The 14818-nt window shown below is 56.6% G+C and overlaps 1 protein-coding gene across 1 annotated transcript in view; it reads right to left on the reverse strand.

The window, feature by feature from the left end:
* Positions 1 to 14818, reverse strand: part of tnip1 (TNFAIP3 interacting protein 1) — a 69144-nt gene that overhangs the window by 15626 nt on the left and 38700 nt on the right. The window contains exons 10-13 of the mRNA XM_070877996.1: positions 13087 to 13218; positions 11600 to 11728; positions 9902 to 10030; positions 1 to 54 (exon numbers count right to left, since the gene is read on the reverse strand). The exon at positions 1 to 54 is cut by the window's left edge and continues 4 nt beyond it. Of these exons, the coding sequence (XP_070734097.1) occupies positions 1 to 54; positions 9902 to 10030; positions 11600 to 11728; positions 13087 to 13218 (444 nt within the window). The remainder of the gene's footprint in view (positions 55 to 9901; positions 10031 to 11599; positions 11729 to 13086; positions 13219 to 14818) is intronic.

Raw genomic sequence — 14818 nt, forward strand, 5'->3', positions numbered from 1 at the left:
CATGCGCACACGGTCACTTCTCTCCCTCTGAAAGTCTTCTTCAAAGATCTTTACCTGGCGGGGGAGGGAGGAGAACAGAAACCATGAATATTTGAAGTCAGACCTGGACGTATTTAACGTCACGTTGCTCAGAAACACCTCACAGTGCTTTACATGCAGTGAGGGACTCGAGTGCAGCGACTCAAAACAGGCTGTCCTTGTGCTCACAGCGAGCACCGTGAGCGAGGCGGGGGGGGGCGATGGGGGAGGGGGGGGGGACCAGTTCATCTGTTTCTGGTGATGTTGATTGAGGGAAGAACAAGGAACAGGAGGAGGCGGTCATTCAGCCCCTCGAGCCTGTTCTGCCATTCGCTGCGATCACGGCTGATCAGTATCCTAACACCATCCAGCCGCCTTTGGCCCATATCAGTCTTAATAACTTTGGTTAACAGAAAGCTATCAGTCTCCAATTTAAAATTAACGATTGACCCGGCATCAAGTGTCGTTTGCGGAAGAGAGTTCCAAACCTCTCCCACCCTTTGTGTGTAGAAGTGTTTCCTCATTTCACCCCCGACAGGTCTGGCTCCAAGTTCTCCCTTGTCCTAGACTCCCCAACAAGTTTCTAATTACCATTAAGATTTTTCCTGAAACGGTTAGGTTTAATGTGCAATCAATTCTCCTGGAGTATCGACGTTATAAACCAGCATGTGGCAGCTGACGTATCAAAATATTTCTAAATAAAAACAGCAACTGGTGCGGGAGATGGAGAGAGGGGGTGAGGGTGGGAGGGAGCTGGTGTGAAGTATAAACACCGGCACGGACCGATTGGGCTGTCTCTGTGCCGTACATTCTACGCAACTTGTCCAGAGCTTGTGGGGGGGAGAGGGGCGCTACCACTAACTGGATTGTTCGTTCAGAGCCGGCACAGGCACGATGGGCCGAATGGCCTCCTTCCGCGCTGTATCATTCTAACCAACCAGCGGAAATAGGAGAGAGGGGGAAACGGTCAGTTCCCCCTCAACGATGTCCCCTCCAAAAAAAAACGTTTGGCGCGCGTTGACGTTTCCAGCGGCAACAGCGGGTGAGCGGCCTCTGGGATCGCCCCACTGGCGAGCAGCCATGCACCTTGGGAGGGAAGCGCAGGCAGCGGAAGGAGCGTGCGGCAAACCAGACTCCCCACCCACCCTTTCCTCCAACCACTGTCTGTCCCACCTGTGGCAGAGACTGTAATTCCCGTATTGGACTGTACAGTCGCCTGAGAACTCACTTTTAGAGCGTAAGCAAGTCTTCCTCGATTCCGAGGGACTGCCTGTGATGATCTTAGGGGGAACACCGCCCCTTAATAGCTTGAAAACTTCAATCAAAGCAAAGACTTAAGGGTGGAAATTCGTTACCGCCCATTTTGAGGCGTTAAGCCAGGCGGGGCGGTAAGTATAGCGCCTTGAAAGAGCTTACGCCTCCCGCCGTAAAATTTGTTGGCATCGTAAGAACATAAGAAATAGGAGCAGGAGTTGGCCATTCGGCCCCTCGAGCCTGCTCCGCCATTCAATAAGATCAAGGCTGATCTGATCATGGACTCGGCTCCACTTCCCCGCCCACTCCCCATAACCCTTTATTTCCCAATCTCTCAAAAATCTGTCGAGCTCCGCCTTAAATATATGCAATGACCCAGCCTCCACAGCTCTCTGGGGCAGAGAATTCCACAGATTTACAACCCTCCGAGAGAAGAAATTCCTCCTCATCTCCGTCTTAAACGGGCGACGACCCCTTATTCTGACACTATGCCCCCTAGTTCTAGATTCCCCCCCACGAGGGGAAACATCCTCTCTGCATCCACCCTGTCGTGCCCTCTCAAAATCTTACACGTTTCAATAAGATCAGCTCTCATTCTTCTAAACTCCAATGTGTATAGGCCCAACCTGCTCAACCTTTCTTCATAAGGACAACCCCTTCGTCTCAGGAATCGGGCCAAGAGCGGACAGGGTCACTAAGTAATCAGCCGTGACCTGGCCGGGGGGAGGGGGGCGCTAACGGAAATACTCGCATTAAATTCTATAATGCATTGCGTATGCTCCGAAGTCAGATTTGAAATCCTGAGCGAAGCAGAGTCTGACAGGCGTGGCAGAGTAACGCACCCATTCATGTTTTCAAAATCACTTGTTTTGAAGCTGCCCGGTTATGTCCTTCTGCCGCTGCAAACTGGGAGGCTCACGCACTGACTGTGACCTCCGAGGGAATCGCTGCCTCATCCCTTTAAGCAGATGCCCGTTAGCGACTGTGGAAGGCTGCACCGCCTGGTTTTTGCCCCCCCCCCTGACCCCCCACCCGACGTGATTAGTGGGCCCGGCCGAATTTAGCGTGCGGGGCACTAGCGTGGTCGTTGCACGCGACTGATGTCATGGACGGACGGATCGTCAGCTGCCAGGCGCTAGCGTTTCGCGCTCCCCCCTCCCCCCCCCCCCCCCCACACAGTTATCCCTCAACGGAACGTTCCGGCAGGGTGCTACAAGTTCCGCGCCCGGTCGCTCAGCTCCAACGCTCGCTTTAACGCCCTTTCTGGCCGCTAACTGAGGCGTTAAGACATCCGACTCCCCCACCCCGTTTATCTGCCAAATTCCAGGGAATACCGGCCTCGTTTGTGTAATCTCTCTTCGGAATCCAACCCTTGGGAGTCCGGGTTTCATTCTGGTAAACCTAGGCTGCACTCCCTCCCTCCCAGGCCAATATACCCCTCCCCAGGCGTGGAGCCCAGAACTGCTCACAGTGCCCCAGGTGTGGTCTAACCAGGGCTCTGTACAGGAACAGGAGGAGGCTATTCAATCCCTCGAGCCTTTCCACCATTCAATTAGATCATGACCTGTATCTTAACTCCATCCACACACCTTGGTTCCGTATCTCTTAATATCCTTGCCCAATATAAATGTATTAGTCTCAGTTTTGAAATTTTCAATTGACCCCACCCAGCTTCACAGTTTTTTTTGGGGGGGGGGGGGGGGGGTGGGAGAAAGAGAGTTCCAGATACCCAGCACCCTTTGTGTGAAGAAGTGCTTCCTGACATCACCCCTGAACGGCCTGGCTCCGATTTTAAGGTGACACCACCCCCTTGTTCTGGACTCCCCCCACCAGAGGATATAGTTTCTCTCTATCTACCCTATCAACTCTGTTAATCGTCTTAAACACCTCAATTAGATCACCCCTTAATCTTCTACACTCTGGGAACACCATCCTAGTCTGTGCAACCTGTCCTCGGAATCTAACCCTTTACACCCCGGGATCATTCTGGTGAATCAACACTGTTGCCTCTCCGAGGCGGATATATCCTGGCTGAGGTGCTGTGCAGGGAATTGAATGCAGTGCTCTAATAGTGTCTAACTAAAGCTTTATATAACTAACATCACCTCCACCCTTCGTATTCCAGCCCCCTTGTGATAAAGGCCAACATTCCATTGGACATTAATTATCTTGTGCCCCTGCCCACTGTCTTGTAGTGATTCCTATACTTGGGCCCCCTAAATCTCTCTGCTCCCCCACAGCGCCTAGAATCATAGAATGGTTACAGCACAGGAGGCGGCCATTCGGCCCGTTGAGCCCGTGCCGGCGCTCTGCAAGAGCACCTCAGCCAGTCCCACTCCCCCCGAAAAACAAATTTCCCCTCATGCGCCTTTAGTTCTTTTCCCAATCTCCTTCAATCTGTGTCCTCTGGTTCTCTACCCTTCCGCCAATGGGAACAGTTTATCTCTCTCTACTCTGTCCAGGCCCCTCATGATTTTGAACACCTCGATCAAATCTCTTCTCAATCGTCTCTGCTCCAAGGAGAACAACCCCAGTTCTCCACGTCACTGAAGTCCCTCATCTCTGGAACCATCTCGTAAATCTAAGAATCCAAGCTTCTTGCCATTTAGAAAATACTCGGATCTATCTTTCTTAGATCCAAAGTAAATGACTTCACTCAACTCCATCTGCCACAGCTTTGCCCACTCACTTAATCTATCAATGTCCCTTTGCAACTTTCTTCTCCCATCTACTCGAGTTAGTATGCCACATAACTTGGTGTCATCAGCAAACTGGAACATTTGGCTCTCTATTCCTTCAGCAAAGTCATTTATGAATATGGTGAAAAGCTGAGGCTCCAGTACAGATCCCCGAGACACCACGAGTCACATCCTGCCCACTGGAGTACGTACCCATTATCCCAACTCTCCTTCTCCCACCTCCTAACCAAGTCAACAGGCTGCCTTCTATTCCATGTGCTCTCATCTTTAAGCAGCATCTTAGAGAAGAGAGAGAGCGGTGGAGAAAGAGCGAGGTAGAGAGAGAGGTTACAGAGACAGGGAGGGGCGAAGCCATGGAGGGTACAGAGTTAGGGAGGGATGTAGGGCTGGAGGAGGTTATGGAGATAGGGAGAGGTGTAGGGGCAGGAGGAGGTTACAGAGATAGGGAGGGTTGTAGGGCTGGAGGAGGTTACGGAGATGGGAAGGGTTGAGGGCAGGAGGAGGTTACAAAGATAGGGAGAGGTCTGGGCTGGAGGAGGTTACAGAGATAGGTAGGGTTGAGGGCAGGAGGTGGTTACAGAGATAGGGAAGGGTATAGGGCTGAAAGAGGTAAGAGATAGGGAGGGTTGTCAGGGCAGGAGGAGGTTACAGAGATAGGGAGGGGTATAGGGGCTGAAGGAGGTTAGAGATAGGGAGGAATGTAGGGCTGGAGGAGGTTATAGAGATAGGGAGGGTTGTCAGGGCTGGAGGGGATTACAGAGATAGGGAGGGTTTTCGGGGCTGGAGTGGGTTACAGAGATAGGGAGGGTTGAGGGCAGGAGGAGGTTACAGAGACAGGGAGGGTTGAGGGCAAGAGGAGGTTACAGAGATAGGGAGGTGTGTAGGGCTGAAGGGGATTACAGAGATAGGGAGGGGTGTAGGGCTGGAGGGGATTACAGAGATAGTGAGGGTTGAGGGGGCTGGAGAGGATTACAGAGATAGGGAGGGTTGAGGGGGCTGGAGAGGATTACAGAGATAGGGAGAGCTGTTGGGGCAGGAGGAGGTTACAGAGATAGGGAGGGGTGTAGGGCTGGAGGAGGCGACAGAGATAGGGAGGGGTGTAGGGCTGGAGGGGATTACAGAGTTAGGGAGGGTTGAGGGCAGGAGGAGGTTACAGAGATAGGGAGGGGTGTAGGGCAGAAGGAGGTTACAGAGATAGGGAGGGGTGTAGGGCAGGAGGAGGTTAGAGATATGGAGGGGGATAGGGCTGGAGGGGATTACAGAGTTAGGGAGGGTTGAGGGCAGGAGGAAGTTACAGAGATAGGGAGGGTTGTAGGGCAGGAGGAGGTTACAGAGATAGGGAGGATTGAGGGCAGGAGGAGGTTACAGAGATAGGGAGGGGTGTAGGGCTGGAGGGGATTACAGAGTTAGGGAGGGTTGAGGGCAGGAGGAGGTTACAGAGATAGGGAGGGGTGTAGGGCAGAAGGAGGTTACAGAGATAGGGAGGGTTGTAGGGCTGGAGGAGGTTAGGGAGATAGGGAGGGTTGAGGGCAGGAGGGGATTACAGAGATAGGGAGGCGTATAGGGGCAGGAGGAGGTTACAGAGATAGGGAGGGTTGAGGGCAGGAGGAGGTTACAGAGATAGGGAAGGGTATAGGGCTGAAAGAGGTAAGAGATAGGGAGGGTTGTCAGGGCAGGAGGAGGTTACAGAGATAGGGAGGGGTATAGGGGCTGAAGGAGGTTAGAGATAGGGAGGGTTGAGGGCAGGAGGAAGTTACAGAGATAGAGAGGGTTGTAGAGCAGGAGGAGGTTACAGAGATAGGGAGGGGTGTAGGGGCTGGAGGAGGCTACAAAGATAGGGAGGAATGTAGGGCTGGAGGAGGTTATAGAGACAGGGAGGAATGTAGGGCTGGAGGAGGTTATAGAGATAGGGAGGGTTGAGGGCAGGTGGAGGTTACAGAGATCGGGAGGGTTGTCGGGGCTGGAGGGGGTTACAGAGATCGGGAAGGTTGAGGGCAGGAGGAGGTTACAGAGATAGGGAGGGTTGTCGGGGCTGGAGGGGGTTACAGAGATAGGGAGGGTTGAGGGCAGGAGGAGGTTACAGAGATAGGGAGGGTTGAGGGCAGGAGGAGGTTAGAGATAGGGAGGATTGTCGGGGCTGGAGGGGGTTACAGAGATAGGGAGTGTTGTAGGGCAGGAGGAGGTTACAGAGATAGGGAGGGTTGAGGGCAGGAGGGGGTTACAGAGATAGGGAGGAATGTAGGGCTGGAGGAGGTTATAGAGATAGGGAGGGATGTAGGGCTGGAGGGGATTACAGAGATAGGGAGGGTTGAGGGCAGGAGGAGGTTACAGAGATTGGGAGGGTTGTCGGGGCTGGAGGGGGTTACAGAGATAGGGAGGTGTGTCGGGGCTGGAGGGGGTTACAGAGATAGGGAGGGTTGAGGGCTAGAGGGGGTTACAGAGATAGGGAGGGTTGAGGGCAGGAGGAGGTTACAGAGATAGGGAGGGTTGTAGGGCAGGAGGAGGTTACAGAGATAGGGAGGGTTGTAGGGTAGGAGGAGGTTACAGAGATAGGGAGGGTTGAGGGCAGGAAGAGGTTACAGAGATAGGGAGGGTTGTCTGGGCTGGAGGGGGTTACAGAGATAGGGAGGGTTGTAGGGCAGGAGGAGGTTACAGAGATAGGGAGGGTTGAGGGCAGGAGGAGGTTACAGAGATAGGGAGGGTTGTCGGGGCTGAAGGGGATTACAAGATAGGGAGGGTTGAGGGCAGGAGGAGGTTACAGAGATAGGGAGGGTTGTCGGGGCTGGAGGGGGTTACAGAGATAGGGAGGGTTGTAGGGCAGGAGGAGGTTACAGAGATAGGGAGGGTTGAGGGCAGGAGGAGGTTACAGAGATAGGGAGGGTTGAGGGCAGGAGGAGGTTACAGAGATAGGGAGGGTTGAGGGCAGGAGGAGGTTACAGAGATAGGGAGGTGTGTAGGGCTGGAGGGGATTACAGAGATAGGGAGGGTGTAGGGCTGGAGGGGGTTACAGAGATAGGGAGGGGTGAGGGCAGGAGGTTGTTACAGAGATCGGGAGGGTTGTCGGGGCTGGAGGGAGTTACAGAGATATGGAGGGTTGAGGGCAGGAGGAGGTTACAGAGATAGGGAGGGTTGTAGGGCAGGAGGAGGTTACAGAGATAGGGAGGGTTGTCGGGGCTGGACGGGGTTACAGAGACAGGGAGGGTTGAGGGCAGGAGGAGGTTACAGAGATAGGGAGGGTTGTAGGGCAGGAGGAGGTTACAGAGATAGGGAGGGTTGAGGACTGGAGGAGGTTACAGAGATAGGGAGGGTTGTCGGGGCTGGAGGGGGTTACAGAGATAGGGACGGTTGTAGGAGGTTACAGAGATAGGGAGGTTGTCGGGGCTGGAGGGAGTTACAAGATAGGGAGGGTTGAGGGCAGGAGGAGGTTACAGAGATAGGGAGGGTTGAGGGCAGGAGGAGATTACAGAGATAGGGAGGGTTGAGGGCAGGAGGAGGTTACAGAGATAGGGAGGGTTGAGGGCAGGAGGAGGTTACAGAGATAGGGAGGGTTGAGGGCAGGAGGAGGTTACAGAGATAGGGAGGGTTGTCGGGGCTGGAGGAGGTTACAGAGATAGGGAGGGTTGTGGGGGCTGGAGGGGGTTACAGAGATAGGGAGGGTTGTCGGGGCTGGAGGGGGTTACAGAGATAGGGAGGGTTGAGGGCAGGAAGAGGTTACAGAGATAGGGAGGGTTGTCTGGGCTGGAGGGGGTTACAGAGATAGGGAGGGTTGTAGGGCAGGAGGAGGTTACAGAGATAGGGAGGGTTGTAGGGCAGGAGGAGGTTACAGAGATAGGGAGGGTTGAGGGCAGGAGGAGGTTACAGAGATAGGGAGGGTTGTCGGGGCTGGAGGGGATTACAAGATAGGGAGGGGTGTAGGGCAGGAGGAGGTTAGAGATATGGAGGGGGATAGGGCTGGAGGGGATTACAGAGTTAGGGAGGGTTGAGGGCAGGAGGAAGTTACAGAGATAGGGAGGGTTGTAGGGCAGGAGGAGGTTACAGAGATAGGGAGGGTTGAGGGCAGGAGGAGGTTACAGAGATAGGGAGGGTTGTCGGGGCTGGAGGGGATTACAAGATAGGGAGGGTTGAGGGCAGGAGGAGGTTACAGAGATAGGGAGGGTTGTCGGGGCTGGAGGGGGTTACAGAGATAGGGAGGGTTGTAGGGCAGGAGGAGGTTACAGAGATAGGGAGGGTTGAGGGCAGGAGGAGGTTACAGAGATAGGGAGGGTTGAGGGCAGGAGGAGGTTACAGAGATAGGGAGGGTTGAGGGCAGGAGGAGGTTACAGAGATAGGGAGGTGTGTAGGGCTGGAGGGGATTACAGAGATAGGGAGGGTGTAGGGCTGGAGGGGGTTACAGAGATAGGGAGGGGTGAGGGCAGGAGGTTGTTACAGAGATCGGGAGGGTTGTCGGGGCTGGAGGGAGTTACAGAGATATGGAGGGTTGAGGGCAGGAGGAGGTTACAGAGATAGGGAGGGTTGTAGGGCAGGAGGAGGTTACAGAGATAGGGAGGGTTGTCGGGGCTGGACGGGGTTACAGAGACAGGGAGGGTTGAGGGCAGGAGGAGGTTACAGAGATAGGGAGGGTTGTAGGGCAGGAGGAGGTTACAGAGATAGGGAGGGTTGAGGACTGGAGGAGGTTACAGAGATAGGGAGGGTTGTCGGGGCTGGAGGGGGTTACAGAGATAGGGACGGTTGTAGGAGGTTACAGAGATAGGGAGGTTGTCGGGGCTGGAGGGAGTTACAAGATAGGGAGGGTTGAGGGCAGGAGGAGGTTACAGAGATAGGGAGGGTTGAGGGCAGGAGGAGATTACAGAGATAGGGAGGGTTGAGGGCAGGAGGAGGTTACAGAGATAGGGAGGGTTGAGGGCAGGAGGAGGTTACAGAGATAGGGAGGGTTGAGGGCAGGAGGAGGTTACAGAGATAGGGAGGGTTGTCGGGGCTGGAGGAGGTTATAGAGATAGGGAGGGTTGTGGGGGCTGGAGGGGGTTACAGAGATAGGGAGGGTTGTCGGGGCTGGAGGGGGTTACAGAGATAGGGAGGGTTGAGGGCAGGAAGAGGTTACAGAGATAGGGAGGGTTGTCTGGGCTGAAGGGGGTTACAGAGATAGGGAGGGTTGTAGGGCAGGAGGAGGTTACAGAGATAGGGAGGGTTGAGGGCAGGAGGAGGTTACAGAGATAGGGAGGGTTGAGGGCAGGAGGAGGTTACAGAGATAGGGAGGGTTGTCGGGGCTGGAGGGGATTACAAGATAGGGAGGGTTGAGGGCAGGAGGAGGTTACAGAGATAGGGAGGGTTGTCGGGGCTGGAGGGGGTTACAGAGATAGGGAGGGTTGTAGGGCAGGAGGAGGTTACAGAGATAGGGAGGGTTGAGGGCAGGAGGAGGTTACAGAGATAGGGAGGGTTGAGGGCAGGAGGAGGTTACAGAGATAGGGAGGGTTGAGGGCAGGAGGAGGTTACAGAGATAGGGAGGTGTGTAGGGCTGGAGGGGATTACAGAGATAGGGAGGGTGTAGGGCTGGAGGGGGTTACAGAGATAGGGAGGGGTGAGGGCAGGAGGTTGTTACAGAGATCGGGAGGGTTGTCTTGGCTGGAGGGAGTTACAGAGATATGGAGGGTTGAGGGCAGGAGGAGGTTACAGAGACAGGGAGGGTTGAGGGCAGGAGGAGGTTACAGAGATAGGGAGGGTTGTAGGGCAGGAGGAGGTTACAGAGATAGGGAGGGTTGTCGGGGCTGGAGGAGGTTACAGAGATAGGGAGGGTTGTCGGGGCTGGAGGGGGTTACAGAGATAGGGAGGGTTGTGGGGGCTAGAGGGGGTTATAGGGCGTTGGAGGCAAGTCCGCAGCGGTATTGAGGAGAGGGAGGAAGACGAAAGGCTGCGCGAGGAAAGGATCTCCTCACCTGTTGCTTGAGGACCTCGATCTGAGTGAGCAGCTCATTCCTCCTGGCGTTCATGCACGATTCCCCAGCGTTGCTGAACAGCGGAGGCTGTGGAGCCGAGGTCTGGAGAGACAGAGCCTCCTCCAAGGCCTGTGGAGAGAACAACAGTTTCTGGTCAGAGGTGTGCGTCAGTAACAAAACCAACAACCGGCGACTGAAGTCAGGCCACCAGCCCCACACTGCTGGTGACCAGACAAGGGGAGGAAAGGGGGATTGGGGGAGGGGGAGGGGGAGGATGGGCCGAAGGACCTCGTTCCGTGACACGCAATTCTCTGATTCTGTGAACTCCGTGCAGGCTGGCATCGAATGGGGCAACCCCTGGTGTGGGGGGGGGGGGGCATGGGACCACCTCTCGCTGGGGGTGGGGGGCACGGGACCACCTCTCGCTGGGGGGGCGGGGCACGGGACCACCTCTCGCTGGGGGGGCGGGGCACGGGACCACCTCTCGCTGGGGGGGGCACGGGACCACCTCTCGCTGGGGGGGGGGGCATGGGACCACCTCTCGCTGGGGGGGGGCACGGGACCACCTCTCGCTGGGGGGGGGCACGGGACCACCTCTCGCTGGGGGGGGGCACGGGACCACCTCTCGCTGGGGGGGGCACGGGACCACCTCTCGCTGGGGGGGGGGCACGGGACCACCTCTCGCTGGGGGGGGGCACGGGACCACCTCTCGCTGGGGGGGGGCACGGGACCACCTCTCGCTAGGGGGGGCACGGGACCACCTCTCGCTGGGGGGGCACGGGACCACCTCTCGCTGGGGGGGGGGCACGGGACCACCTCTCGCTGGGGGGGGGCACGGGACCACCTCTCGCTGGGGGGGGCACGGGACCACCTCTCGCTGGGGGGGGCACGGGACCACCTCTCGCTGGGGGGGGGCACGGGACCACCTCTCGCTGGGGGGGGGCACGGGACCACCTCTCGCTGGGGGGGGGCACGGGACCACCTCTCGCTGGGGGGGGGCACGGGACCACCTCTCGCTGGGGGGGGCACGGGACCACCTCTCGCTGGGGGGGGGCACGGGACCACCTCTCGCTGGGGGGGGGCACGGGACCACCTCTCGCTGGGGGGGGGGCACGGGACCACCTCTCGCTGGGGGGGGGGCATGGGACCACCTCTCGCTGGGGGGGGGCACGGGACCACCTCTCGCTGGGGGGGGGCACGGGACCACCTCTCGCTGGGGGGGGGCACGGGACCACCTCTCGCTGGGGGGGGGGGGGCACGGGACCACCTCTCGCTGGGGGGGGGGCACGGGACCACCTCTCGCTGGGGGGGGCACGGGACCACCTCTCGCTGGGGGGGCACGGGACCACCTCTCGCTGGGGGGGCACGGGACCACCTCTCGCTGGGGGGGGGCACGGGACCACCTCTCGCTGGGGGGGGGCACGGGACCACCTCTCGCTGGGGGGGGGCACGGGACCACCTCTCGCTGGGGGGGGGCACGGGACCACCTCTCGCTGGGGGGGGGCACGGGACCACCTCTCGCTGGGGGGGCACGGGACCACCTCTCACTGGGGGGGGCACGGGACCACCTCTCACTGGTGGGGGGCACGGGACCACCTCTCGCTGGGGGGGGCACGGGACCACCTCTCGCTGGGGGGAGGGCACGGGACCACCTCTCGCTGGGGGGGGCACGGGACCACCTCTCGCTGGGGCACTCACCTTATTGAGCCGTTGGATTTCCTTCTCCTGGTACTCCCTCTGCTTGGCAAGGGGCACGAGCTGGTCCTGCAAACACTGGCTTCTCTGCTTCAGCTCTTTAATCTCGCTGATAAATCTTTCCCTTTCAGTCTGAAGTACAAAGGCAGACAGAGAGAAAAGTGGTGAGAGATTTTCAGAGGGTTTCACAACTGTATTAATTTGAAAAGAGGCTGCCTTTATCTCACACTTTACCACAGCTCTCTCCGGCGGAACATCCTCCAGTGATTCACACACAGTAACTTACTTCGTGGGGTAGCGATAGACAGAGAGGAGAGAGAGAGAGAGACAGAGAGAGACAGAGAAAAGAGAGCAGGAGAAAAGGGGAGAGACAGAGACACAGAGAGAAAGACAGAGAGAGAGAGAGAGAGAGAAAGACAGAGAGAGAGAGAGAGAGAAAGACAGAGAGAGAGAGAGAGAGAGAGAGAAAGACAGAGTGAGAGAGAGAGAGAAAGACAGAGAGAGAGAGAGAAAGACAGAGAGAGAGAGAGAGAGAGAGAGAAAGACAGAGAGAGAGAGAGAGAGAGAGAGAAAGACAGAGAGAGAGAGAGAGAGAGAAAGACAGAGAGAGAGAGAGAAAGACAGAGAGAGAGAGAGAGAGAGAGAGAGAGAGAGAAAGACAGAGAGAGAGAGAGAGAGAGAAAGACAGAGAGAGAGAGAGAGAAAGACAGAGAGAGAGAGAGAGAAAGACAGAGAGAGAGAATGAAAGGGAGAAAAGAACAGAAGGTAAGAGCTGCTGCTGATCGAGAGCCTCTGGATGCAACTCTGTTCCCCGCCCCCCCGGAGTCCCTGGGCAGCCTGGTTGCTGCGAGTGTTTCTGAACCCACCTGGTATGGAGGGAATAGCTCTACCCAGCATTAGACTCGTGTCCCGCCCCTGCGCTGGGTGTAGCCACATGGACCCCGTACCTCCCCGGACCCCCAGACCTCATACCTCCCCAGACCCCCAGACCTCCCCGGACCTTGGCAGACCCCCATACCTCGTACCTACCCAGACCCCCCCCACCCCCAGGACCCCCGGACCCTGTACCTCCCCGGACCCCCGTACCTCCCCAGACCCCCATACTCTGTACCTCCCCAGACCCCCATACCTCCCCGGACCTTGGCAGACCCCCATACCTCGTACCTACCCAGACCCCCCCACCCCCCAGGACCCCCGGACCCTGTACCTCCCCGGACCCCCGTACCTCCCCAGACCCCCATACCTCCCCGGACCCCCGGACTCTGTACCTCCCCGGACCCCCATACCTCGTACATCCCCGGACCCCCATACCTCGTACATCCCCAGACCCCCCCCCCCCCACGTCCCCCGGACCCTGTACCTCCCCGGACCTCCCCAGACTCTACCTCCCCGGACCCCCATACGTCCCCGGACCCCCGGACTCTGTACCTCTCCGGACCCCCAGACCTCATACCTCCCCAGACCTCGGAGGACCCCCAGACCCCCCGTACCTCCCCATTGTCGAGCTTGGTTTTGGCCAGCAGCAGTTTCCTGTCAAAGTCCCTCTGCCTCTCCTCGCGCCCGCTCTCCCGCTCGCTCAGCTCCTTCTGGGTCGCTGCCAGTCGCTGCCGCAGGTTCACAATCTACATTTAAAACGGGAAACATTGAGAGCATCAGCCGGCCGCAGGGCCCGGACCCTGACTCCTGGAATCCAAGGGACCGAAACACCGCACGAAAAACCCTGGCAACGTACAGAGAGGGAAAAGGCAAACATTAGCAGGGCTGTGGGGAAAGAGCAGGCGGAGTGGGACTAATTGGGTAGCTCTTTCACAGAGCTGGCACAGGCACGGTGGGCCAAAGGGCCTCCTTCTGCACAAGATTGCATTATGCCACAGAAACAGGCCATTCGGCCCAGCCAGTCCATGCCGGTGTTTATGCTCCACTCGAGCCTCCTCCCGTCTTTCCTCATCTAAACCTATCAGCATAACCCTCTATTCCCTTCTCCCTCATTTGCTTGTCTAGCCTCCCCTTAAATGCCTCGACACTATTCACTTCAACCACTCCCTGTGGCAGCGAGTTCCACATTCTCACCACTCTCTGGGTAAAGAAGTTTCTCCTGAATTCCCCATTGGATTTCTCGGTGACGATCTTATATTGATGGCCTCTAGTTATGCTCTTCCCCACAAGTGGAAACATTCTGTATCCACTCTATTAAAAGTTTTCATAACTTTAAAGACTTCTATTACATCATTCTATGGGAAGTCGGAGGGAATCTCAAACTTCACAGAAACTTACAGCACAGGAGGTGGCCATTCGGCCCATCATGCCTGTGAAAGAGCAGTCCAGTTAGTCCAACTTTCCCCAGAGCACTAAAAATGTTCCTATTCAAGCATATATCCAATCCCCTTTTGGAAGTTACTATCGAAGCTGCTCCCACTGTCCCGTCAGGCAGTGCGCGTTCCCGATCACAACAACTCGCTGCGTAAAAATAATTCTCTTCATCACCCCCTCCGGTTCTTTTGCCGATTACCTTAAATCGGTCTGGTCCTTCTGGTTACCGACCCTCCCGTCACTGGAAACAGGTTCTCCCTGTTTATTCCATCAAAATGTTTCATGATGTTGAACACCCCGATTAAATCTCCCCTTAATCTTCTTTGCTCGAAGGAGTGCTGCGTGCAGTTCTGGTCACCGCCTTACAGGAAAGATGTGATTGCACTGGAGAGGGTGCAGAGAGGATTTCCGAGGAGGTTGCCTGGACTGGAGAGTTTTAGCTATGAGGAAAGATTGGATAGGTTGGGGCTGTTTTCTTTGGAACAGACGAGGCTGAGGGGAGATTTAATTGAGGTGTATAAAATTATGAGGGACCTGGACCGATTGGATAGGAAGGACCTCTTCCCCTTAGCAGAGGGGTCAATAACCAGGGGGCATAGATTTAAGTAATTGGTAGGAGGTTTAGAGGGGATTTGAGGGGAAATGTCTTCACCCAGAGGGTGGTGGGGATCTGGAACTCACGGCCTGAAAGGGTGGTAGAGGCAGAAACCCTCACCACATTTAAACAGTACTTGGATGTGCACCTGAAGTGCCGTAAGCTACAGGGCTATGGAGCAAGAGCTGGAAAGTGGGATTAGGCTGGGTAGCTCTGTCGGCCGGCGTGGACACGATGGGCCGAATGGCCTCCTTCTGTGCTGTAAATTTCTATGATTCTAACAACCCCAGCTTCTCCTGCCTCAACACAAATGTCAT

Source organism: Pristiophorus japonicus, chromosome 4, assembly GCF_044704955.1.
Source record: "Pristiophorus japonicus isolate sPriJap1 chromosome 4, sPriJap1.hap1, whole genome shotgun sequence".
NCBI classification, from domain to species: Eukaryota; Metazoa; Chordata; class Chondrichthyes; family Pristiophoridae; genus Pristiophorus; species Pristiophorus japonicus.